Consider the following 27,571-nt stretch of genomic DNA (forward strand, 5'->3'; position numbering starts at 1 on the left):
TTTGAAGCATTTTCTTCATTTCTGCATTGGGTTGTTGAATTTTCCGTTGCTAGAGGGGGAGTTTTACATTATTTGGATGACTTTTTATTTATTGGCCCTTCGGGTTCGGACGCGTGTTCTTCTCTACTATCTACTTTTTTGAAAATTTGCGAGTTTTTTGGAGTTCCGATTTCAGAGGAGAAGACGGTTTGTCCCTGTTCTTCTCTGGAATTTCTTGGTATTCGCATTGACTCTGTCTCGATGACGTGCTCTTTACCAGACGATAAAATTGCTAGGCTGCGTTCTTTAATTCTTAGTTTTTTAACTAGGGATAAGGTTACTCTCAAAGAGCTCCAGTCGTTGTTAGGAATGTTGAATTTTGCCCTAAAAGTGATACCTATGGGCAGGGTTTTTTCTAAGCGACTTTATGATCTTACTGCTGGTCACTCCTCTCCTCACGCTCATCTGCGTCTCGGCAAGGATACGAAGGACGATTTACAAATTTGGTGGCAGTTTCTTTCAGATTTTAATGGTAAGACCCTTTGGCAGTCTCCCTTCGTATCCTCTGAGGAGCTGAATTTATCATATTTCACTAGCAAAACCCTCGGTATGGCTTTGTCATTGTCTTCCAATTGGGCTTTTGAGTCTTGGCCTCAATTTTGGATTGATGCCTACATTACTAGGAATGTAGTATTTTTAGATCTTTTTTCCATTTTTCTAGCTGTCAATTTTTGGAGTGTGCACTTAGCCGACAAGCGCATTGTTTTCCGGTCAGACAAGCAGGGCCTTGTGTTCATGATAAATACTCTCTCGTCCAAGAACCAGTTCTGTGCAATAATTCTAAGGCAACTAATTTTTCTTTGTTTGAAACATAACATTTGGCTCAAGGCCGTTTTTTCTTCAAATGTCAAGAATGATGATGCACGGCTTATTTGTCACCGTCAGGCATTTCAGTCCTCGGACCGACTGGCAGAATTAAACGACGGAAAATCAATTTGTCCTATTCAGATATGGGAACTAATCCGAGTGTGATTCATTCGTTTGTGGAGAATTCTTTAGCACATAAAACATGGGCCGATTACTCGGCCGCATGGAATATGTGGGTCAGATTCTGTCATGTGAATAATTATTCTTATCAGGATGTGAATCCAGCTGTTGCCATCTGTTTTGCTGAGCATTTAGTTAGAAACGGCCTATCCTTCTCAGCTCTCTCAAAAAGTCTTGCGGGTGTTTCATTCTTTCTAAAAATTTTGGGTAGAAAAGGTCTAACTGAAATTTTTGTCGTGAAGCAGTTTTTAAAAGGTTTTCGGAGAGCTACATTTTTACCTGACAAGCGTCGTCCTATTTCGGTGCATTTACTAAGGGACATTTGTCTTTCTCTTACCTCTTTTTGTAATGACCTTTTTGAGGCGTCTCTGTTTTCCGCTGCGTTTTCGTTCGCGTTTTTTGCAGCTTTGAGAGTGAGTGAAATTGTTTCTTCCAAAAAAGCCGCCCCGGCGGGTTTGTTTATAGAAGATGTTTCATGTGTCGGGAATCATCTGATTCTATTTATCAGGAAATCTAAAACTGATCAGTTGGGCAGAGGTTCTTCGACCAAACTTAATGCTATTTCTGACCCGGTCATCTGTCCTCTTGCCAATGCTAAGAGATGGCTGTCCGTTCGTCCTAGTTTTAGGGGCTCGTTCTTTTTACATATGAATTTAGAGCCAGCAACGGTTTTTCAATTTAATTTCATTCTCAAGAAATCTTTAAATTATCTGGGTCTGGGAGATCTAAAAATATCATCCCATTCGTTTCGGATTGGGACAGCTACTGAGGCTGCTAGAGTTGGCCTCAGTGACTCCTCAATAAAGAAAATTGGTAGATGGGAGTCGAATCGCTTTAAATTATACATTCGTCCTGAATTATATGATTAACTTGTTATTCATCTTTCAGGTATTTTCACTATTTGGATCGTTGGACATTCCTTTGTGTATTGGGCTGAGAAGAGGGCATCCGTACGATGCTATACAGAGAATTTGTCATTTGATAATTCCATCATCCAGATTTTTTGGCATAGTAAGAGGGGGATGTTATGGCGGAACCTGATTTTTGAGTTTCGTGAGTTAGTTAAGAAGAGGCCTTATCCGAATTTAGTAATTATCCATCTAGGTGGCAACGATCTTGGTAAAGTGAAAACTCTTGACCTCCTTTCTTCCATTAAGAGGGATTTGTGTTTTTTGAAAACTGAGTTTGCTAAAACTACATTTGTTTTTTCGGAAATTGTTCCTAGGCTAATATGGTTCCAGAAGAGTTCTTCGTTCTTGGAACGTATTAGGAAACGGGTTAATAGGAATATGCAGAATTTTATGCCATTAATTCACGGCTTTTCTTTCAGGCATGTTAATCTTGAAGACGGAGTTCCGGGATTGTATAGGCGGGACTTGGTTCATCTGTCTGATATTGGCCTGGATATCTTCAATTTAGATCTCCAGGCCATTATTGAGAATTGGCTGGGGCGTTTGGGGGTGCCTTGCCTCGATGAGGCTTGGCGTTTGGGAATATCGCCCTGATTTTGGGTGGATTTGGACTTTATATGGTGAAGTTTATTCTGTCTATGGAAATTTTACACAAAAGGATGTATTGGTTATTATTATCAAATTAAATTATTTGTTTAGTTACTCAAAAAATAAACGCCACGGCCAATTTATATTCCAAAGTAAATCCTGTGTTTGTGTCTTATTTTATTGGGAAAGGTGGGGATTGTGTTACCATGAACGCCCTCCCCTTAGTGAAATCTTAGGGGGGGCACATGATAACACGGCCACCAGGTTATTTTATGTATGTGTTTTTATGAACAGTTTTGGATCCCTTCAAGGGTTAATTTTATTGCCCTGGTAAGCTGTGCCATGCATGAGCAGGTTTGTTGCTGGGCAAATTTGTGTTTATGCCAGATGTGCTTCCCGCAATTTTTATGGACTTTCATTGGTGGATGACCCTGAGCGGGGGGGGGGGGGGGGTCATTTTCCTATAAATCAGCTGTTTTGGGTGCGCTCAGCACAGTTACCTCAAGAAACTTTTGAAGATCCCACCCGCCCTCCCCCTTTTTCTGTATTCCCTTGTTCTAGTCGTGCGTTTATTTTTGTGGGAATATCGCCCTGATTTTGGGTGGATTTGGACTTTATATGGTGAAGTTTATTCTGTCTATGGAAATTTTACACAAAAGGATGTATTGGTTATTATTATCAAATTAAATTATTTGTTTAGTTACTCAAAAAATAAACGCCACGGCCAATTTATATTCCAAAGTAAATCCTGTGTTTGTGTCTTATTTTATTGGGAAAGGTGGGGATTGTGTTACCATGCCCAGTGTTAACGTGCGCTTACACGCTGCAAATACACCAGTTTGTATCCCAGTTCATATCTTTAGTTTTTTTGCGGGTTTCATAGGAACTTCATGATGACAGTCACAAAGGTCTTCAACAGACCACCAGCTACCATAGCAACCCATTAGCACTCTGCTAGAGCATCATGGGCATCGATGGGTGCATAGGATGACACGCCCCAATTTTGCTGTCAGAGTTTGACAGTGGTATTTAACAGGCTAACAAGGCTCTGCCTGCGGCTGTTAGAGGCAGGTCCTGACTCAGTATCACACCCATTATCTGTTAAGTATGGGGCGGGCTCACCTGTGAGCCTAATACATATTTCAGCTACCAACTTGCGTCGTACATGCCCAGCGGATGTCAATAATGGATTAATTATACATAAAGTAGTGCAGAAAAAGGTTGTGAATTTCTTGGAATGTTAGTACAGGCACTTTAAAGAAAAAAACAGGCTCATGATGAGGGTTGCAAAAAGAAGCACTCATGTAGCTTCGTCAACAGAAAAATAAAGCTTCAAGTCTCAGTAAATGGTGACACCATGCACATTTTTTTCACCACTAAAGAGTAAAGAAAATTCCCAAGTTTTAAAATCACAATAATCACAATTACCCGGAGGAATCATGTTGCCAGGCCATTTCATTGCACATTGAATTCCATGAAAACAAAACCCAAGGGGGAATTGTGGCTTTTGTTTTCACAATTACACACAACATGGAATCTTTTTCTTGGTTTTCAGTACATTTCATGGTAAAATTAATGGTGTCATTCACTTCTGCAACTGGACCAGAAAAAAACAAGCAATGAATGAGGATCTGCACTCGATTGGATGAGTTGGAGGTGCAAGTAGATAAGGCTGGGTTCCTTGATGGCATATAGGTAAAATCACTGCACACTGATCATGTGATGAAAAATAAGGAGTCTTTACTACATTTCAGTGATTCAACAGAACATATACACTCCCTGACTGAAGTTATGTCACTTATCCATGTTATGTAAATTAAAGGTTATACCCTGACGTTGAATTCATCCATTGGTTGTATAAATTATTCTTTTGAAAGCTGAAACCTTCCGAAATGTGGTTTAGGTTAAGAAAATAAATTGGCATCAATGCAGAAATATTGATCAGTTAATGGACACAGAATGGTCAGATTTTGGCAAGACAAAAGTTTTGTCACCCACAGAAAGTAATGTGATATTCAAATAAATAATTAACTGAAATACAAATATATGTTGCATAACATTGATGAATGAAGTTGTGGTGCTATTAGTCATATTTAATATTTTGTGTGACTTCCATGAGCTTGAATCCATGAGCTGCATCCATGCGGTTCAACAATGAATCATACAATTTATTAATGAAGTCATCAGGAATAGCAAAGAATGCAGTCTTGCATGTCTCCCAGAATTCATCTAGATTCTTTGGTTTTGTCTTCCAAGCTTCCTCTTTCATCCTACCCCAAACATGTCTGATGACTGGGCTGGCCAGTCCTTGAGTATCTTGATCTTTTTAAGCCAGGAAGAATTTTTTTGTAGTGATGGATGTATGAGATGGAGAACCATCCAGCTGCAGAATTTGACCCCTTTTATGATTTGGAATATAAGAGGTAGCTAATACTTCTTGATATTTTAGGCTATTGATATTTCCACCACCAAATGTAACTGTTTTCTGGGTGTATTTTGGATCCAAGCATGCTCCAGTAGGTCTCCTGCAGTATTTGCGGCTGCTGTGGTGTAATTCTACTGCAGATTCATCAGAGAAATCCACCTTCTGCCACTTTTCCAGCGTCTATCTGTTTAGCAGGCAGAAAGACTTTGCAAATGCCACACGGTTTTTTATCTGCCTTTTGTTTAGTGCTGGCTTCTGGGCACTGATTCGACCATGGAGGCCATTTCGAGACAGAATCCTACAAACTGTTCTAGTTGACACAGGGACTTGAGGTGACCAGGCCTGTTGGAGCTCTGCTGCAGTGGAAGAGGGGCTTGCTTTGGATTTTCTAAACAACAAACGTTCCTCCTGAGCAGTTGTCTTGCGGGGTCCGCCGGACCTGGACTTGTCAAACACATCTCCAGTCTCTTCAAATCTTTTCTTTAAATTCTTTTTACTTGACACTTAGATACTTTAAAGGTGCCAGCCACCTCTGCAATGGATCTGGTCTTCAGCCTCTTGATAATCCAGGCTTTGGTCACAGGGTGAATTTTAGGCATGTTGTCAGAACTCAAGTTGCAGTTCAAGTGAAGGGTGCTGGGTTTCTTTCTATACACACACTAATTAACCGATCATTTACTGAGCACAGGTGAGGATGTAAACTAGGATTGGATGCATTATATGACCAGGCGATAAAACTTTTGCCTTGCCAAAATCTGACCATTCTGTGTCCATTAACTGATCAATATTTCTGCATTGATGCCAATTTATTTTCTTAACCTAAACCACATTTCGGAAGTTTTCAGCTTTCAAAAGAATAATTTATAAAACCAATGGAAAAATTTAACGTCAGGTTATAAGCTTTTATTTACATAACATGGATAAGCGACATAACTTCTGTCAGGGTGTGTAAAATAGAAGTAAATTTCATACTGTGGGTAACAAAGCACCGACATTTCGATTTTCCTGAGTCTTAATCATGAAATGTCATGAAATATAAAAGGCAGCAATGAATATACTACTGTGGAAATAAGATATAGGTACGTATAAAATAAACATATACATACATATATACATAGCATCAAAAGTGTAGTAGGAGCAAATGAATAATAAAGAAAGTAACTGGGGATAATGCACACAGTTCAAGAAGAAAATACTTTCTAATGCAGTTCCATACAATATGGATGTCAGATACTAGAAAAACGTAAGCATGCCATAAGAAAAACACTGGCCGTTACTTAGTAGAGCACATCCCCAAATACCGGAATTCAAATCTGAACACCCTAATGTGTCATAAAAAACCATGTAACTTCTGTGACATTCGTAGTCTTACACTACAATTTTTAACCAGTCGAAATGTCGACAGGTACTGTTTCCTGTTTCCACTGCTTTAGCTGCTCTCACGTAATCAAATCTGAATATTGCACACCTCCCAAAACTGGTAAAGCATACCAAATTAAAGGATTCTTCATATGTGAGACAAACTTTGTAATGCACTTAATCAAAAGCCTTCACAGTCTATTATACATACAGTAGTTGAGACCACACAACACATCAGGTATAGAATTGCCAGCCATTAAGCCACCATACGCTGCAATAATTCATGGCTGCCCTTACCACATTATTATAACTAAGCTAGACATATGGTAGTTTCAGGTTATCGTACAAGTACCTAGATCTAGACGTAGTGGTGAAAATGCACAAATTTACTGGGTGCATACCTTTCGAACATTAGCATCATGGGATCTCAACAGAGAATATGATCTATTGGCAAACAGTATTAATTTTATGTCTTGTGACTAATATATGTATGCACCTATATTTTTTAGACTCGCTAATTCTTATTACTCAGCGACTGGTAAGTACAGGGGTAGTAAAATCCCTGCCCCTAAGCATTCTTTATCTATATCCTTATACCTTTCATCTCCCTCTCTCTGATTCCAAGAGGGCTCGTTTAGACAATATAATCAGTTTGTGTGCATATGAATGTGGTAGTTGTACACACAGACTCATTGTCTGCATGTAAGAAATTGCTGCATGCACTACTTTTATCTCATATCAAACTGGCCACATATAATTCAATAAGTAAAAGAGCAAAGAACATATCACATATGGTTCAAATACATGGTATGGAATTCATTTTTTATAGCTCCATTGTATATAAAATTGTGTATTGCATTTTATTACATTTTTAAATTATTGCTGGTAGAAAACAATGCCATATGAATGTAAAAAATGGACTTATGGATGTAAAAAAAATGGACAAATGGATGTCTTATGGATGTAAATGAGGATATTAAGGTAGCACTGGGATCACAAACACATTAAATCATCTCTTTTTCAGGCCAAACAGTGAATGTTTTTGCATGTGCTCATATGAACCCAGCCTAATAAACAATATACCCCTTAGCTGTGTCTGAAGCATCTCATTCAGGCTGTGTGCACACATTGCGTTTTTTCGCTAAAGCACAATAAAAATGCATAAAAAATGCATACATATGCATCCCATCAATTAGAATGCATTCCGCAATTTTTGTGCACATGATGCGTATTTTTCTGCGAAAAAAACGCATCACGGTAAAAAACGCAGCATGTTCATGAATTTTGAGGCTTTTTCGCTTTTTTCACGTTATTTAACCCCTTCATGACCGTGGGATTTTTCGTTTTTTCATGTTCGTTTTTCACTCCCCTCCTTACCAGAGCCATAACTTTTTTATTTTTCTGTCAATTTGGCCATGTGAGGGCTTATTTTTTGTGGGACGAATTGTACTTTTGAACGACATCATCGGTTTTACCATGTCGTGTACTAGAAAACGGGAAAAAAATTCCAAGTGCGGTGAAATTGCAAAAAAAGTGCAATCCCACACTTGTTTTTTGCTTGGCTTTTTTGCTAGGTTCACTAAATGCTAAAACTGACCTGCCATTATGATTCTCCAGGTCAGAACGAGTTCATAGACACCTAACATGACTAGGTTATTTTTTACCTAAGTGGTGAAAAAAAATTCCAAACTTTGCTAAAAAAAAAAAAAAAAAAAAGCGCCATTTTCCGTTACTCGTAGCGTCTCCATTTTTCATGATCTGGGGTCGGTTGAGGGCTTATTTTTTGCGTGCCGAGCTGTCATTTTTAATGATTCCAATTCGGTGCAGATACGTGCTTTTGATCGCCCGTTATTGCATTTTAATGCAATGTCGCGGCGACCAAAAAAACGTAATTCTGGCGTTTCGATTTTTTTTCTCATTACGCCATTTAGCGATCAGGTTAATGCATTTTTTTATTGATAGATCGGGCGATTCTGAACGTGGCGATACCAAATATGTGTAGATTTGATTTTTTTTTTATTGATTTATTTTGATTGGGGCGAAAGGGGGGTGATTGAAACTTTTATATTTTTTTTATTTTTTTCACATTTTTTTTTTACTTTTTTTTTTTTACTTTTGCCATGCTTCAATAGCCTCCATGGGAGGCTAGAAGCAGGCACAGCACGATCGCCTCTGCTACATAGCTATGTAGCAGAAATGGAGGTGTGCTTTGAGCGCCGACCACAGGGTGGCGCTCACAGCCACCGGTGATCAGTAACCATAGAGGTCTCTAGGACCTCTATGCTTATCATCCTGACGCATCGCCGACCTCCGATCATGTGACGGGGGTCGGCGATGACGTCATTTCCGGCCGCCTGGCCGGATGCGGTAGTTAAATGCCGCTGTCTGCGTTTGACAGCGGCATTTAACTACTTAATAGCGGCGGGTGAATCGCGATTTCACCCGCCGCTATTGCGGGCACATGTCAGCTGTTCAAAACAGCTAACATGTCCCGGCTTTGATGCGGGCTCACCGCGGAGCCCTGCATCAAAGCAGGGGAGCTGACATCGGCCGTACTATACCGTCCGATGTCAGTAAGGGGTTAATGCATTGGGAAAAAAACACGAAAAAAACGCACAAAAAACGCGTCAAAAACATGAAAAAAACGCATGCGGATTTCTTGCAGAAAATGTCCGGTTTTCTTCAGGAATTTTCTGCAAGAAATCCTGACGTGTGCACATACCCTCATGCAACCAGTCCACTACTCTGAGGGGCAAAAAAAGCAAAACTAAATTGTATACTCTTGTAATGCACATTATAGCTGGGTATATTGTTTGCATTATTTTCAAATAAATTATTAATAGGTTTTTTTCAATTTTTGAAAAGTGGACGTAAACGATTCCGGAAATGTAAAATAAACACAGAAAGTAGTCATCCTCCCTATTCAGTTCTGGCTCTTTGCTATTGCTTCGGTCGCTGTATTTTGGCTGTTGCATGTCATGTCCTTGGTGCACATCATTACTGCGGCCAATCGCTGAGCTCAGTGTGGAAAACAACTTTAGCCATGTAACAGTCATGCCTCAAGTACCTCGGCATCCCACAGGGATACGGTAACCATGATGAGGAGGAGGCAAGGAAAGCAGCAACATCCAAATACCATCAAAGGGTAAGACAGGTCCTGAAGAGCCACCTCAATGGGAAGCAGAAAATCCGCGCTATCACTACATATGCCCTGACATTTATCAGATACCCTGCTGGCATAGTGTGCTGGCCAAAAAAATAGATGGAAGCTGCCGATGTATAGACAAAAATGCTCCTCACAATGCATGGAGATCTCCACCCTAAGCCTAACACCCAAAGATTTTATACCAACAGAAAGGAGGGTGGTTGAGTCTTGATAAGCATCCAAGCCACCATCACAGATGAAACAAGGAGTATTCATGAATGCATCAGAAAAATGGCACCAAAAGAAGAGATGCAGAGAAAGCCTAAGGCAGGAACAACAGATCTGGAAGGAAGAACAGGAATATGAAGCACCATGGCAAGACAAGCCGCTACATGGGATATACCATCGGCAGATAATGGAGGTGGTTGACACAGAGAAATCCTATCAATGGCTGGAGAAAGCTAGACTCTGAGACAGCACAGAGGCACTAATCATAGCGGCACAAGAGCAAGCACTAAGTACCAGATCCATAGAAGCAGGAATCTACCACACAAGACAAGACCCAAGGTGCAGACTATGCAAGAAACCTCAGAAACCGTCCAACACATAGTGGCAGGATGCAAAATGCACGCAGGAACAGCGTATACCGAATGCCACAACCAAGTAGCGGGAATTGTATACAGGAACATCTGCACAGCATATGGGCTAAGTCCAGGTGGGAGACCCCAGAAAAAGTGGTGGAGAATGAAAGGGTTAAAATCCTGTGGGACTTCAAGATCCAGACGGATAAGCAGGTGTTGGCTAATCAACTAGACATTGTGATGGTAGACAAGGATCAGAAGACAGCAATGATAATGGATGTGGCAGTGCCAAGTGACAACAACATCAGAAAGAAGGAATATGAGAAGCTGCAGAAATACCAGGGCCTCAAAGGAGAACTGGAGAAGATGTGGAAGGTGAAGGCAACAGTGATTCTGGTGGTGATAGGAGCACTTGGAGCAATGACCCCTAAGTTGGGAAAATTTGTACAACAGATCCCAGGAGCAACATCTGGGCTCTCTGTCTAGAAAAGCACAATGCTGGGAACAACTATGATCCTGTGCAGAACCCTCAAACTCCCAGGCCTCTGGTAAAGGACTAGAGAATGAGAAAGGACAAAAAAATACCACCCCCATTGGAGGTGAGAAGGAAGTTTTACAAAGTGTTAAAACTACAACCAGTACTGCAGAAAATAAGTTCTCATCTGGCGATATCCATAGATGAGTAAAACAATAAAATATGCCTTGGAGGGTGAGGAGAAAAACAGAAGTGTAAAAATGAAAGATGGCTATGTCTTCAAGGGGTTAAAAAAAGCAATATAAACTAGCAATCATTGGGGTCAATATACTGTGTGCCATTAGAGAATGTGAACGCATTATGACTTTTACCTTAACTGTCTATTTCACAGTTTAGCAGATTTTATTACTGTGTCCACTTCATCTTAACTACAAGTCATAAAAATAAGTTAATCATTAAATTCTGAACATTTTCTCTTACCTTTAACACACAGTTTGCAATCTACAGTTGCCTCTCCCAGAGAATTAACCGCTTTGCATGTATACACACCACCATCAAAGGCACAAGGCTTGCGGATTTCAAGAGAACAAACTCCTTGATTCACAAGAGAACGAAATTTGGGGTCTTCTCTGATTTCCATCTGATTTTTCATCCACACTACTTTAGGCTTAAAAACAAATATATTTATAAATAAATTTAAAATGGACTGGTTCTTGCATTAACATAACAAAACAGGTTATCCCATTAAATACATTTATCTCCTATCCAAAAGATGACTTTTTGGGGTCTGACTGCTGGGAACCCCACCGATTCCAAGAGTGGAGGCCTCAAAGTCTTGTACATAAACGAAGCAGTACTGTACATGTACAAACACTGATCCATTCACTTTGATGAAATGAAAAGAACAATATAAAGCTGTGATTGCACATGAACACCACTGTTTGATTCATACTGGAGACTTATGTACTCATACAATCAAAAGTAACATTTTCTACATTATAACAATCACTCACATATACCAATTTGCTATAACAATAAATCCACCGCCCAATAGACTTGGGTGTATTAGTGGACCGCAAAGTTAACTTTAGAGACCAGCAGCAGTCGACTGTCATGAAGACAAAAAAAATCATGAAACATATTAAGAGGCATAGATGCTGCTGTACTACTTGGTTTGTTATTTTCAATGCATCTTTTCATTTTGGTCTTTGTGATGAGACCTTTAATATTTTATAAATTAAGAGTTAAGTTTTAGGTCCCAATTTGCTGAATAATTCCCCTGATAGGACTTTGTTTGCTTTTTTCTTTCTAGAACAATACCAGGTATTAACAGATTTGCTTGCTTGCTTATTACTAGAAACGTAGCACTCTGAAAATGAAAATAGTGGCGGCTCATAAAGCAGGAGAAGGCTATAAGAAGAAAGGAAATCATTTCCAAGTTGCCTTTTCCTCAGTCTGAAATGTTATTAAGAAATGGAAGTTAACAGGAACAGTGGAGGTCAAGTTAACGTCTGCAACACCAAGCCAAATTTCAGTGAGTGAGAGCTGCTCGTAGGATGGCTAGAGAAGTAAATCAGAACCCCCACTTGGCTGCAAAAGATTTTCAGAAAGATTTAGCAGACTCTGGAGTTGTGGTATATTGTTTAGAGACACCTGCACAAATTTGGTCTTCAAAGAAGTGTGGAAGAGTCATAAGAAGAAAACCTCTCCTGCATACTCACCTTAAATTTAGATCAGAAGTAAGCAAAAGAACAGATGCTCTTTAACCCTTTCATGACCGAAGCTTTTTTCTGTTTTGCATTTTCGTTTTCGCTCCCCTCCTTCCCAGAGCCATAACTTTTTTAGTTTTTGGTCAATATGGCCATGTGAGGGCTTATTTTTTGCGGGACAAGTTGTACTTTTGAAAAACATCATTGGTTTTAGCATGTCGTGTCCTCAAAAACGGGAAAAAAATTCCAAGTGCGGTGATATTGCAAAAAAAGTGCAATCCCATACTTGTTTTTGTTTGGCTTTTTTGCTAGGTTTACTAAATGCTAAAACTGACCTGTCATTATGATTCTCCAGGTCATTATAGGTTCATAGACACCAAACTTGGTTACGTTCTTTTTTATCTAAGTGGTGAAAAAAAATTCCAAAGTTTGCTAAAAAGAAAAAAAAATTGCGCATTTTTCCGAGAACGGTAGCGTCTCCATTTTTCGTGATCTCTGGTTGGGTGATGGCTTATTTTTTTGCGTACCAAGCTGACATTTTTAAAGATACCATTTTTGTGCAGATACAATCTTTTGATCGCCTGTTATTGCATTTTAATGCAATGTCGCAGCAGCCAAAAACGTAATTCTGGGGTTTTGATTTTTGTTCTCGCTACACCGTATAGCAATCAGGATAATCCTTTTTTTATTGATAGATCGGGTGATTCTGAATGCAACAATACCAAATATGTGTAGGCTTGATTTTATTTTTATTGTATATTTTGAATGGGGCAAAAGGGGGGTGATATAAACGTTTTTTTTTTCATATTTTTAATCACTTTTTTTTACTTTTGGCATGCTTCAATATCCTCCTTGGGAGGCTAGAAGCTGCCACAACTCGATCGGCTCTGCTACTTAGAGGCAATGCTGAGATCGCCCCTATGTAGCAGAAGTACTGCATTGCTATGAGCGCCGACCACAGGGCGGCACTCATAGTAATCCAACATCAGCAACCATAGAGGTCTCAAGGAGAACTCTGGTTCTCATGCTGACGCACTGCTGATCCCTGATCACGTGACGGGGGGTCAGCGGTGCGCGTATCTCCGCCCCGTTGGCCGGAAACACACGTTAAATGCCGCTGTCAGAGTTTGACAGCGGCATTTAACTAGTTAGTAGGCCCGGATGGATCACGCGCCAATAGCGGGCACATGTCAGCTGTTGAAAACAGCTGACATGTCGTGACATTGAGGTGGGCTCACTGCCGGAGCCAACCTCAAAGCGGGGCTTTTGACGTCGGACGTACTATCCCGCCCGACATCAGAAAGGGGTTAAATCTGATCCACTAGATCATTTATTTTACTTAGGTGGTCAGGAAATTACAGATTAAGGAGATTATTATTATTTTAGCTATATTTAATTTATTAATTTCACTAACTTTTTTTTAAGGGAATCTGTCAGTAGGATCAACCATCCTAAGCTATCTAGATGGGCATGTAGGCCATAGAAATCTGAATAAAATGATATCTTGACATCTGTGATTTAATATCTTATTCTGGAGGTATCCATCTTTTTCTTATATGTAAACAAGCTGTTCGTTTGGGGTTAAGGGCCAGACATTGATCTGCATGAAAATCTAACTTCACAGATTATTTTTAATTAAAAGGGGCGTTACCATTATGAGACATGTAACTAAGACAGAACAGTAGAACTGACCTTTGTTTCTGTAGGTTACCAGGTGCAGTTCTTGTAACACTGGCTGTCTATAAGATGGAAGGTGAAGCACAGAGGACACCTGCATGTGGATTTTTCTCGAATAAGACAATGGATTGCAGATATCAACGTGTCATTTTATTTAGCTTCCTATGACCTACATGTCCATAATGATGGCTTAGGAGGGTTGATCCTGCTGACAGAATCCATTTAAGTAATTTTTGCTGTCTTGGTTGTTTTCACCAATGAATCTTCGGCCAAGTGAATAAAAATGGAGGATGAATATAGCTCAAATGAAAATATACTTTTTGAGCCCTTTACGATTAAAATGTTGGCATTTCAATAACGATTTTTATGTCTCACTTTTATCTTCATCCGCGCAAAAGAGTAAAACTGTTGCAAAAGCTATAATTTAGAGTTAAAAAAATGTCTAAAAAATACTCAACAAAAAAAAGATTAATTATGGCTTTTGAGTCTTGATTCCTCCAGCCGGAGTAGCAGTTTTTCCTGGAGGAGTTTATATAAAAGGTAATAGTCTGGTCTAGACAAGCGTATTTCATGATTTCATGGTCTGTATGGTGACACAACGTTTCAATTGACCTTGTGTCTCCTGACCCAAACTTACAGCCTCGTAATATACCTACAAGGCTGTATGTTCAGTGCAGGAGGCCTGGAATTCCAACTAGGCACAGCAATGTAGATGTCTGAACCTGGCCAAAAACAGATACTGTACCTTATAAAAACTTACCTTAGGACTGCCACGTACGCTACAATACAGTTTAGTAGTATATCCATTTGTTGTTGTTCTATCATTGAGAGGCTGAGTAAACTTTGGAGCTTCTGCAAGGGTACACTCTGTATATTCAGGACGCTTATAAGTATTTTCTATTTAAATAAAACAAAATATAGAATTTGTGAGCTTGGTACATTGGCAATATTAAAATAGACATTTAAACGCTATGGCAATAAAATAGGGATCCTTTAACCCCTTTACCCCCAAGGCTGGTTTGCACGTCAATGACCAGGCCAATTTTTACAATTCTGACAACTGTCCCTTTATGAGGTTATAACTCTGGAACGCTTCAACGAATCCCAGTGATTCTGACAATGTTTTCTCGTGACACTTTGTACTTCATGATAGTGATAAAATTTCTTTGATATTACCTGCGTTTATTTGTGAAAAAAATGGAAATTTGGCAAAAATTTAGAAAATCTCGCAATTTTCCAAATTTGAATTTTTATGCAATTAAATCACAGAGATATGTCACATAAAATACTTAATAAGTAACATTTCCCACATGTCTACTTTACATCAGCACAATTTTGGAACCACATTTTTTTTTGTTAGGGAGTTATAAGGGTTAAAAGTTGACCAGCAATTTCTCATTTTTACAACACCATTTTTTTTAGGGACCACATCTCATTTGAAGTCATTTTGAGGGGTCTATATGATAGAAAATACCCAAGTGTGACACCATTCTAAAAACTGCACCCCTCAAGGTGCTCAAAACCACATTCAAGAAGTTTATTAACCTGCATTTCTAGAAAAAGTTCTGTATTACTAGTTATACGCTGCATGTCCAGATTTACAAATAAACAAGTCTGGACTGCACAATCCCTGGTGTGCATCATATCTTCAGACACTGAGCAGCATTGGTCCTGTCTGCCTCATATCGAGGAAAATACTGAAGGTACGAATCTCTCACAACTCTTAATAGTAAACCACACCTCCATTCGCCTCATGTGGGGACAGAAGTTATAACTCTGGAACGCTTTTTCTTGTGACATATTGTACTTTATGATAGTGGTAAAATTTCTTTGCTATTACCTGCGATTATTTGTGAAAAAAACGTAAATTTGGCAAAAATTTTGAAAATTTCGCAATTTTCCAAATTTGAATTTTTATGCCCTTAAATCACAGAGATATGTCACACAAAATACTTAATAAGTAACATTTCCCACATGTCTACTTTACATCAGCACAATTTTGGAACCAAAATTTTTTTTTGTTAAGGAGTTATAAGGGTTAAAATTTGACCAGCAATTTCTCATTTTTACAATACCTTTTTTTTTAGGGACCATATCTCATTTGAAGTCATTTTGAGGGGTCTATATGATAGAAAATAACCACGTTTGACACCATTCTAAAAACTGCACCCCTCAAGGTGCTCAAATTCACATTCAAGAAGTTTATTAACCCTTCAGGTGTTTCACAGGTATTTTTGGAATGTTTAAATAAAAATGAACATTTAACTTTTTTTCACAAAAAATTTACTTCAGCTCCAATTTGTTTTATTTTACCAAGGGTAACAGTAGAAAATGGACCACAAAAGTTGTTGTACAATTTGTCCTGAGTACGCGTATACCCCATATGTGGGGGTAAACCACTGTTTGGGCGCACGGGAGAGCTCGGAAGGGATGGAGCGCCGTTTGACTTTTCAATGCAAAATTGACAGGAATTGAGATGGGATGCTATGTTGCGTTTGGAGAGCTACTGAGGTGCCTAAACATTGAAACCCCCCACAAGTGACACCATTTTGGAAAGTAGACCCCCTAAGGAACTTATCTAGAGGTGTGGTGAGCACTTTGACCCACCAAGTGCTTAACAGAAGTTTATAATGCAGAACCATAAAAAAAAATCATATTTTTTCACAAAAATTATATTTTTGCCCCCAATTTTTTATTTTCCCAAGGGTAAGAGAAGAAATTGGACCCTAAATGTTGTTGTCCAATTAGTCCTGAGTACGCTGATATCCGATATGTGGGGGGAACCACCGTTTGAGTGCATGGCAGAGCTCGGAAGGGAAGGAGCATCATTTGGAATGCAGACTTAGATGGATTGGTCTGCAGGCGTCACATTGCGTTTGCAGAGCCCCTAATGTACCTAAACAGTAGAAACCCCCACAAGTAACACCATTTTGGAAAGTAGACCCCCTAAGGAACTCATCTAGATGTGTTGTGAGAGCTTTGAACCCCCAAGTGTTTCACTACAGTTTATAACGCAGAGCCGTGCAAATAAAAAATATATATTTTTCCACAAAAATTATATTTTAGCCCCCAGTTTTGTATTTTTCCAAGGGTATCAGGAGAAATTGGACCCTAAATGTTGTTGTTCAATTTGTCCTGAGTACGCTGATATCCGATATGTGGGGGGTAGCCACCGTTTGAGTGCATGGCAGAGCTCAGAAGGGAAGGAGCATCATTTGGAATGCAGACTTAGATGGATTGGTCTGCAGGCGTCACGTTGCATTTGCTGAGCCCCTGATGTAACTAAACAGTAGAAACCCCCAACAAATGACCCCATATTGGAAACTAGACCCCCTAAGGAACTCATCTAGATGTGTTGGGAGAGCTTTGAACCCCCAAGTGTTTCACTACAGTTTATAATGCAGAGCCGTGCAAATAAAAAATATATTTTTTTCCACAAAAATTATATTTTAGCCCCCAGTTTTGTATTTTTCCAAGGGTATTTCCAAGAAATTGGACCCCAAAAGTTGTTGTCCAATTTCCTCTGGCAGCCATTCCATTTTCAGTTTACTTTCTGTTGTGAGAGGACACGCTTTAACCGGGCTTAGGAAGGCATCAGTCTTTCGACCTCTCTCTTGCTACTCACACTTGCAGTCATACTTGGTGCTACATCTTACTGTACCTTGTCTACACCTGCATTTCTGGAGGAAGTACTGTATTACCAGTTAAATGCTGTATGTCCAGATTTCCAAATAAACAAGTCTGGACTGCACAATCCCTGGTGTGCATCATCTCTTCGGATGCTGAGCAGCATTGGTCCTGTCTGCCTCATATCGAGGAAAATACTGAAGATACGAATCTCTCACAACTCTTAATAGTTAACCACACCTCCATTCGCCTCATCTGGGGATAAAACAGTCGAAAGACTGCCTTGAAGCCCGGCCAGAATCATCCTTATATCCCTATCCATGTGCCAACACTCTGCCTGCTCACATACTGCAGCCCTGCTCTGCTAAGAAATCTCCTGCAGCATCACCTCAAACCGCATCGTGCATAAAGACTCTCTGTGTATTATACCACATTGCTGCAGATTGTCAAACTGCAGAACCCCACAGTTCTCCAAAAGCACCTTGGGAATCTTATCAGGGGGTCGCAACTAAGCTGCAACGTGATTTCCAGCCCCCAATTCAAAAGTTCATTTTCTTAAAGGGACAGCGCACCTTAAATCAAAATGGCCGAAAAGGACCTTTCGCAGTTTCCCAGTGCTGAAACAGAGCAAATACAACCCGATACTGTCCATTATGAAGACCGGGAAGCAGAGCCTGCTTCCGCTGCAGACCAAGATGCACGACCAGTATGCTCCATCAAGCCAACATTAAAGGTCCTCGAGAATTACCATTCCACAAGGGATGAGTTCAATGACAACCTGGATGACCTATGGGAACGACATTTCAAAAAACCTGATCTGCACATCCAAACATAGACTGAGTGTGAACAGGTGCTGAACCCAGAGTCGCCAACTCGTATATAGTTAAATAAATAGGGCAGCACACTGCAGCGCCAAAACATGCAAACTTGAAAAAACGAAATTTGAACTGCATTACTGCACTAGAAATATGAAAAATGAGAGCTTTGGGAACGAGTCGCCTCCTCTCATGTCAAGCGTCCAACGCCACAAAGGTGACACAGCGAGTTTACAGGACACTATAAGACAGCTAGACGTGGCCCACGGCAGATACAAGAGACTGTCCGCCAAGTATGCTGCCTGTTGTGAATTCAGCTTTTGGGCTCCCTCCGGTGGTTGTAGAGGGTAATGCAGTTGTGCCTGGATTGCAGGAGTGGACATGTGTTTCTACTAATTGCAGGACTGACTGGGGTATATAGCTTTGCAGGATCCTTTAATCAGTGCCAATTTTCCATTGTTCTTGAAGGATTCACTTCCCTGCTGGTCTCTCCAGTTTGCTGTGTTTTTCTACAAAGATAAGTCCTGGCTTTGTTTTTTCTGTCCACCTGCAGTGGACCTTATAGTTATTTGCATTTTCATGTTTTTGTCTTGTCCAGCTTGGTCTGTGAAGGATTTTTTTGCAGCCTAGCTATTTCTCTGGAGATGCAGATATACCCCCCATGTCTTTAGTCAGATGTGGTGATCCGTATTTTCTGCGGTGGATATTTTCTAGTGTTTTTGTACTGACCGCATAGTACTCTGTTCTATTCTTTCTTTTTAGCTAGTATGGCCTCCTATGCTAAAATCTGATTTCATATCTGCGTATGTTATTTCCCTCTTCTCTCACAGTCAATATTTGTGGGGGGCTATCTATCCTTTGGGGATTTTCTCTGAGGCAAGATAGGTTTCCTGTTTCTGTCTTTAGGGGTAGTTAGATCTTAGGCTGTGCCGAGGGGTCTAGGGAGAGTTAGGTACCCCCCACGGCTGCTTTTAGTTGCGCTGCTAGGTTCAGGGTTTGCGGTCAGTACAGGGACCACCTTCTCCAGAGTACTTCTCATGCTGCTCCAAGGCCACCAGATCATAACAGCTGCCTTCCTAATAGACTCTAAAATCGACGAAGCCCTATCAGAGTTAAGCAAGGCAGATTCCACAGACAGAGAAAGGGACGCCGCCGTGCAAGTCTCCAGAGATAAAGCGGAGCTTCGTATCGCCCATCTGCAAGAAACTAGATCGCACAGGTCAGCCTCGTCTAAACACTCTGTTCAGTCATACCAATCATCCTGCTCAAGAACTTCAGCCCTCAGCAACAGAATTCTAGAGGCCCGTTTAAATGCAGAGCGGTCCAAATTAAGACGTTCATACACAGAAAAGAAAGTAGAAGCAGAGGCAGAAGCCAAGTTTATTAACCCTTCAGGTGTTTCACAGGTATTTTTGGAATGTTTAAATAAAAATGAACATTTAACTTTTTTTCACACAAAATTAACTTCAGCTCCAATTTGTTTTATTTTACTAAGGGTAACAGGAGAAGATGGACCCCAAAAGTTGTTGTACAATTTATCCAGAGTACCCCAATACCGCATATGTGGGGGTAAACCATTGTTTGGGCGCATGGCAGAGCTCGGAAGGGAAGGAGCGCTATTTGACTTTTCAATGCAAAATTGACTGGAATTGAGATGGGACGCCATGTTGCGTTTGGAGAGCCCCTGATGTGCCTAAATATTGAACCCCCCCACAAGTGACACCATTTTGGAAAGTAGACCAGCTAAGGAACTTATCTAGATGTGTTGTGAGCACTTTGACCCACCAAGTGCTTCACAGGAGTTTATAAGGCAGAGCCGTAAAAATAAAAAATCATATTTTTTTCCCAAAAATGATCTTTTCGCCCCCAATTTTTTATTTTCCCAAGGGTAAGAGAAGAAATGGGACCCTAAAGTTGTTGTGCAATTTGTTCTAAGTACGCTGATACCCCATATGTGGGGGTAAACTACTGTTTCGGCGCATGGTAGAGCTCAGAAGGGAAGGAGCGCTGTTTGACTTTTCAATGCAAAATTGACTGGAATTGAGATGGGACACCATGTTGCGTTTGGAGAGCCTCTGATGTGCCTAAACATTGAAATCCCCCACAAGTGACACCATTTTGGAAAGTAGACCCCCTAAGAAAGTAATCTAGATGTGTTGTGAGAGCTTTGAACCCTCAAGTGTTTCACTACAGTTTATAATGCAGAGCGGTAAAAATAAAAAAAAATTTTTTCCCACAAAAATTATTTTTTAGCCCCCAGTTTGTATTTTCCCTAGGGTAACTGGAGAAATTGGACCCCAAAAGTTGTTGTCCAATTTGTCCTGAGTATGCTGATACCCCATATGTGGGGGGAACCACCATTTGGGTGCATGGCAGAGCTCGGAAGGGAAGGAGCGCCATTTGGAATGCTGACTTAGATGGAATGGTCTACAGGTGTCACATTGCGTTTGCAGAGCCCCTAATGTACCTAAGCAGTAGAAACCCACCACAAGTGACCCCATATTGGAAACTAGACCCCCCAAGGAACTTATCTAGATGTGTTGTGAGAACTTTGAACCCCCAGGTGTTTCACTACAGTTTATAACGCAGAGACGTGAAAATAAGAAATCATTTTTTTCCACAAAAATGTTTTTTTGCCCCCCAAATTTTTATTTTCCCAAGGGTAACAAGAGAAATTGGACCCTAAAAGTTGTTGTCCAATTTGTCCTGAGTACGATGATACCCCATATGTTAGGGTAAACCCCTGTTTGGGTGCACGGGAGAGCTCGGAAGGGAAGGAGCACTGTTTTACTTTTTCAATGCAGAATTGGCTGGAATTGAGATCAGACGCCATGTCGCGTTTGGAGAGCCCCTGATGTGCCTAAACAGTGGAAACCCCCAATTCTAACTGAAACCCTAACCCTAGCTCCAACCCTAACCCTAGCCCCAACTCTAACCCAAGCCCCAACCCTAGCCCTAACCCTAATCCTAACCCTAACTCTAGCCCTAACCCTAACACTAACCCTAGCCCTAACCCTAACCTTAACCCTACTCCTAACCCTAACCCTAGCCCTAGCCCATTTTTTACATTTTATTATTTTTCCCTAACTAAGGGGGTGATCAAGGGGGGGTTGATTTACTATTTATATAGTTTTTTTAGCGGATTCCGATTTTTGTGAGGCGGAATGACCAAAAACTTCATGAATTTCTTTTTGGGGGGCCGTTTATACCTTTCCATGTTTGGAAAAATTGATAAAGCAGTTTTATTCTTCGCGTCAGTACGATTACAGCGATATCTCATTTATATCATTTTTTTAATGTTTTGGTGCTTTTATACGATAAAAACTATTTTATAGAAAAAAATTATTATTTTTGCATCGCTTTATTCTGAGGAATATAACTTTTTTATTTTTTCGCTGATGATGCTGTATGGTGGCTCGTTTTTTGCGGGACAAGATGACATTTTCAGCGGTACCATGGTTATTTATATCTGTCTTTTTGATTGCGTGTTATTCCACTTTTTGTTCGGCGGTATGATAATAAAGCGTTGTTTTTTGCCTATTTTTTTTTTTTTACCGCGCTCACTGAAAGGGTTAACTAGCAGGACAGTTTTATAGGTGGGGTCGTTATGGACGCGGTGATACTAAATATGTGTACTTTTATTGTTTTTTATTATTATTTAGATAAAGAAATGTATTTATGGGAACAATTTAATTTTTTTCTTTATTTAGGATTTTTTTTTTTTTTTTTTTACACATGTGAATATTTTTTTTTACTTTATAACATTGCCCCAGGGGGGGCATCAGGTTATAGGGTCAGATCGCTGATCTGACACTTTGCAGAGCACTGTGTCAGATCAGAGATCTGACATGCAGGGTTGCAGGCTTACCAGCGCTTGCTCTGAGCAGGTGCTGGTAAGCCACCTCCCTGCAGGACCCGGATGTAGTCCCACTGCCATTTTGGATCTGGGGCCTGCAGGGAGGAAATGCTCGGTACAAGGTGAGCAAATCGCCTTGTACCGAGGGTCTCAGGGAAGCACGCAGGGAGCCCCCTCCCTGTGCAATGCTTCCCTGTACCTCCGGAACTCTGCGATCATGTTTGATCGCAATGTTCCGTGGGTTAATGTGCCAGGGGCGGTCCGTGACCGCTCCTGGCACATAGTGTCGGATGACAGCTGCGATAGTCAGCTGACACCCGATCGCATATGACGTACTATACCGTCACTGGGAATTAAGTCCCAGGTCACATCGATGGGATAGTACGTCATATGGGATTAAGGGGTTAAGGGTACTTATGCCTCAGTGCTGCTCTTTCACAGCGCTGAGAAATAAGTGCGTAAAGCCCCCCAGAGTCAAAATTTCTCCATGATTTGGGTCGTTTTTTACTGACCCCAGTGTTGTGATTGGCGTTATTAACGTTATAACGGCGACCACAAAAAAAGAAAGTCAGATTTCCCATTTAATTTCTCTCTCCTCTGATGTCTTCATCAGAGGAGAGAGAAATGGGGTCCCCTGATTTCCCCCATGGTACCTCCAGTGTCCCTGCATCCCCCATGAAGTCCCCCGGGCCACCGACATCATCTTCCAGGAAGAAAATGGTGGGCTCATGCGCAGAGTGCCTGCCAAGAGCTGCTGGCTGGCACCCGGCACCTATTGGTTCATCTTGACCACTGTGACAGACCCTATCACAGTGATCAAAATAAAAAAAATAGTAACCAAAACCCCCCTTTATCACCCCCTTAGTTAGGGAAAAATAATAAAATAAAAAATATATATTTATTTAAATTTTTCCATTAGGGTTAGAGTTGGGCTAAAGTTAGCGTTGGGCTAAAGTTAGGGTTGGGGCTAGGGTTAGGCTAAAGATAGAATTGGGTCAGGGTTGGGGTTATGGTTTGGATTACGGTTAGGGTTGGGATTAGGGGTGTGTTAGGGTTGTGGTTAGGGTTATGGTTTCGGTTGGGATTAGGGTTAGGGGTGTGTTGGGATTAGGTTTGGAGTTAGAACTGGGGTGTTCCACTGTTTAGGTACATCAGGGGGTCTCCAAACATGACATGGCCTCACCATTGATTTCAGTCAATTTTGCGTTCAAAAAGTCAATCGGTGCTCCCTCCCTTCTGAGTCCTGCTATGTGCACAAACAGTGGCTTTCCCCCATATATGGGATATCAGCGTACTCTGAAGAAATTGCACAACACATTTTTTGGTCCATTTTCTCCTGATATCCTTGTGAAAATAAAAAAAATGGTTCTAAAGTAAATTTTTTATGAAAAAGTAAAATGTAAATTTTTCCTTCCACATTGCTTTAGTTCTCGTGAAGCACCTGAAGGGTTAATAAACTTCTTTAATGTGATTTTGCGCACCTTTAGGGGTGCAGTTTTTAGAATGGTGTCACGTTTGGGTATTTTCTGTTATATTCACCCCCATATTCACTTCAAATGTGAGGTGGTCCCTAAAAAAATGGTTTTGCAAATTTTATAGGAAAAATGAGAAATCGCTGGTCAACTTTTAACCCTTATAACGTGCTAACAAAAATAAATTATGTTTCAAAAATTGTGCTGATGTAAAGTAGACATGTTGGAACAGTTATTTATTAAGTATTTTGTGTGACATACTGTATCTCTCTGATTTAAGTGAGTAAAAATTAAAATTTGCAAATTTGCAAAATTTTCAAAATTTTTGCCAAGTTTCTGTCTTTTTCATAAATAAACACAAGTTATATCGAAGAAATTTTTACCACTAACATGAAGCACAATATGTCATGAAAAAACAGTCTCAGAATCAGTGGGATACGTTGAAGCTTTCCAGAGCTATAACTTCATAAAGTGTCAGAATTGTAAAAACTGGCTTGGTCATTAAGTACCAAATTGGCTCTATCACTTAAGGGATTAAAAATATTTTTACATTTTTTTTACTGTGTTTTCACTTACTCCCTCTGTGAAGGATTACCCCTTCCTCCCACGTCACCAATCCGTGACGTCACTACACAGGCCCAGCTCTCCGGCGCCCCCTTTGTCTCTCAGGTCAGTAAAGGAACTGCACCTAGAGCAAATGGCCGCCAAGGAGACTGCCCTGTTACCCACACCGGGTATTCTGCATTTTACACTGAGCTCAGTCCATTACCATACTAATAGGAACTTTATTCATTAGAAAAGGTGGGGGCCAGGAGTACTCCTCTCTGCAGACCTGAGACCAGGAGACAAAATGGAGTCACGCCAATCTCTGTTAGAATGCCCGTCCAAGATGGTGGCTGTTCCCTCATCACACCTCCCTGCTTTAGAGGGTGCTAGGAGGCATCACATCCCTGTGTTCCCCCAGGCGCCCTTCCACACCTTCTCCTTGCCGGGACAACTCATCAGCATTACCATGGTCTCTGCCGCTTCTTTGGCGAATGCTGAAGTGATACTGCTGGAGAGCCAGGCTCCACCGTAGCAACCTCCCATTCGTCCCAGAGACCGAGTGTAACCAGCTGAGGGGGTTGTGATCTGTTTCCACGGTGAAGTGGCGTCCGTACAAGTATGGCTGCAGGCGTTGCAGGGCCCATACAGTTGCCAGACATTCCTTCTCCATCGTGGAATAGGCCACTTCCCTCGGCAGGAGCTTCCGGCTCAGGTACAAAACGGGGTGTTCATGTCCCGTAGTGTCGACCTGGCTGAGCACAGCACCGAGGCCAAAGTCACTGGCGTCGGTCTGTATCACGAACGGCCATGTGAAGTTGGCTGCCTGTAGTACAGGAGAGCTAGATAGGGCGGTTTTGAGTGCCTGGAAAGCTGTCTCGCAGGCGACTGTCCAGTCGACTGCGACGGGCAGCTTCTTCTTGGTGAGGTCCGTCAGGGGCTTGGCCAGGGTGCTATAGTGTGGAACCAACCTCCGATAGTACCCGGCAGTCCCCAAGAAGGACATCACCTGCTTCTTAGTCCTGGGGGAGGGCCAGGAGGTGATGGCATCCACCTTCCCGGGCTCTGGCTTCAGAGCTCCCCCACCTACCCGGTGTCCCAGGTACTGGACCTCACTCATACCCAGCTGGCACTTTTCCGGCTTAATGGTCAACCCTGCCCTCTGGATCCTCCTCAACACCTGCGGCAGGTGCTGTAGGTGATCTTCCCAGGTGGGACTGAAGATGGCAATGTCATCCAGGTACGCGGTTGCGTACCCTTCCAGTCCCTTGAGCAGCGTGTTGACCATCCGCTGAAAAGTGGCAGGGGCATTCTTCATGCCGAAGGGCATCACCATGGACTCGTACAGTCCAAATGGGGTGATAAAGGCAGAGTGTTCCCGTGCCTTAGGGGTCAGGGGAATCTGCCAATATCCCCTGCTCAGATCCATGATGGTCAGGTACTTGGCCCCGGCCAGCTGATCGAGCAGGTCATCGATGCACGGCATTGGGTACGCATCGGTGACCATCACAGCGTTGAGCCCCCGGTAGTCCACGCAGAACCGCGTAGTTCGGTCCTTTTTAGGGACGAGGACTACCGGCGAAGCCCACACACTGTTGGACGCTTGGATCACCCCCAGCTTCAGCATCTCGTCTATTTCTTGGCGCATGTGCTGCTGCACCTCGAGAGAGACCCGATATGCTGAACGCCGGATTGGGGGGTGATTGCCGGTGTCCACATCGTGGATGGCTGCCTCAGTCCTTCCAGGCAGGCTGCTGGACAGCTCCCGAAAGGGGTGTAGGGTGACCCTCAGCTGGGAACGTTGGTCCTCCGAAAGCTGGTGGCCAACCCCCACATCCTTGATGGATCCACCCGCCTTGGCTTGAGTGAGCAGATCCAGGAGGGTTTCTACCTCACCTTCCTCCGGGAGGTTGCACACTGGGTGGGCACAAGCCTCCCGCTCATGATGTGCCTTCATCATGTTCACGTGGAAGGCCTTCATCCTTCCACAGGCGTGGTCCAGGGTGACCAGATAGGTGACGGCGTTGAGCTGCTGGTGCACGAGGTATGGACCCTCCGAGGCTGACTGAAGCTTGTTTTGTGGGACGGGGACCAGTACCCACACCTTTTGACCCACCTGGTAGGTCCTCTCACAAGCATTCTGGTCGTACCACCGCTTCTGGTCAGCTTGGGCCTGTGTTGTGAATTCTGTTGTTGAGCTCCCTCCTGTGGTCAGGAATGGTACTTCGGCTGGTTCTGTCCATGGACTTTCTCTGGTGGCTGTGGGTGTTTCTGAGTTTCCTTCCACAGGTGATGAGCTTAATTCGTTAGCTGGCTACTCTATTTAACTCCACTTGGATCATTGCTAGATGCCAGCTGTCAATGTTGTACTATGGCTCTAGTTTGCTCCTGGATCGCACTGGTTACCTGTTTCTCCAGCAGAAGCTAAGTTCCTCTTTGCTATTTTGCTTGTTTGCTATTTTTTCTGTCCAGCTTGCTATTGTTAAATATTGCCTTGCTTGCTGGAAGCTCTGGGACGCAGAGGGGCGCCCCCCGCACCGTGAGTCGGTGCGGAAGGGTTTTTTTCCCTGCACTCTCTGCGTGGCTTTTGTAGGTTTTTGTGCTGACCGCAAAGTGACCTTTCCTATCCTGTGTCTGTTCAGTAAGTCGGGCCTCTTTTTGCTAAATCTATTTCATCTCTGTGTTTGTGATTTCATCTTGCTCACAGTCAATATATGTGGGGGCTGCCTGTTCCTTTGGGGAATTTCTCTGAGGCAAGGTAGGCTTATTTTTCCTCTTAAGTGCTAGCTAGTTTCTGAGGCTGTGACGAGTTGCATAGGGAGCATTAGGAGCAATCCACGGCTATTTCTATTGTGTGTGATAGGATTAGGGATTGCGGTCAGCAGAGTTCCCACTTCCCAGAGCTTGTTCTGTGTTTTTGTGGCTATCAGGTCTTTCCGGGTGCTCTTAACCATCAGGTCCATTGTTGTCCTTACCACCAGGTCATAACAGGCCTGGGCCATATTGTCATGCACCAGCCGCGTCAAGGCCGTCATTCTGTCCCGGAAGCGCACAACATACTCAATGACCGACACTCTAGGGGTGGCCAAATCTCCATCCCACCGCTGCCACCACTGTGAAGGATTACCCCTTCCTCCCACGTCACCAATCCGTGACGTCACTACACAGGCCCAGCTCTCCGGCGCCCCCTTAGTCTCTCAGGTCAGTAAAGGAACTGCACCTAGAGCAAGTGGCCGCCGGGGAGACTGCCCTGTTACCCACACCGGGTATTCTGCATTTTACACTGAGCTCAGCCCATTACCATACTAATAGGAACTTTATTCATTAGAAAAGGTGGGGGCCAGGAGTACTCCTCTCTGCAG

General features: G+C 42.0%; 1 protein-coding gene across 1 annotated transcript in view; it reads right to left on the reverse strand.

Moving 5' to 3' along the window:
* Nucleotides 1–27,571, reverse strand: part of LOC138669750 (myosin-binding protein H-like) — a 208,450-nt gene that overhangs the window by 11,891 nt on the left and 168,988 nt on the right. Inside the window, exons 8-9 of the mRNA XM_069756474.1 lie at nt 14,657–14,793; nt 10,991–11,177 (exon numbers count right to left, since the gene is read on the reverse strand). Of these exons, the coding sequence (XP_069612575.1) occupies nt 10,991–11,177; nt 14,657–14,793 (324 nt within the window). The remainder of the gene's footprint in view (nt 1–10,990; nt 11,178–14,656; nt 14,794–27,571) is intronic.

This window comes from Ranitomeya imitator, chromosome 3 (genome assembly GCF_032444005.1).
Source record: "Ranitomeya imitator isolate aRanImi1 chromosome 3, aRanImi1.pri, whole genome shotgun sequence".
NCBI classification, from domain to species: domain Eukaryota; kingdom Metazoa; phylum Chordata; class Amphibia; order Anura; family Dendrobatidae; genus Ranitomeya; species Ranitomeya imitator.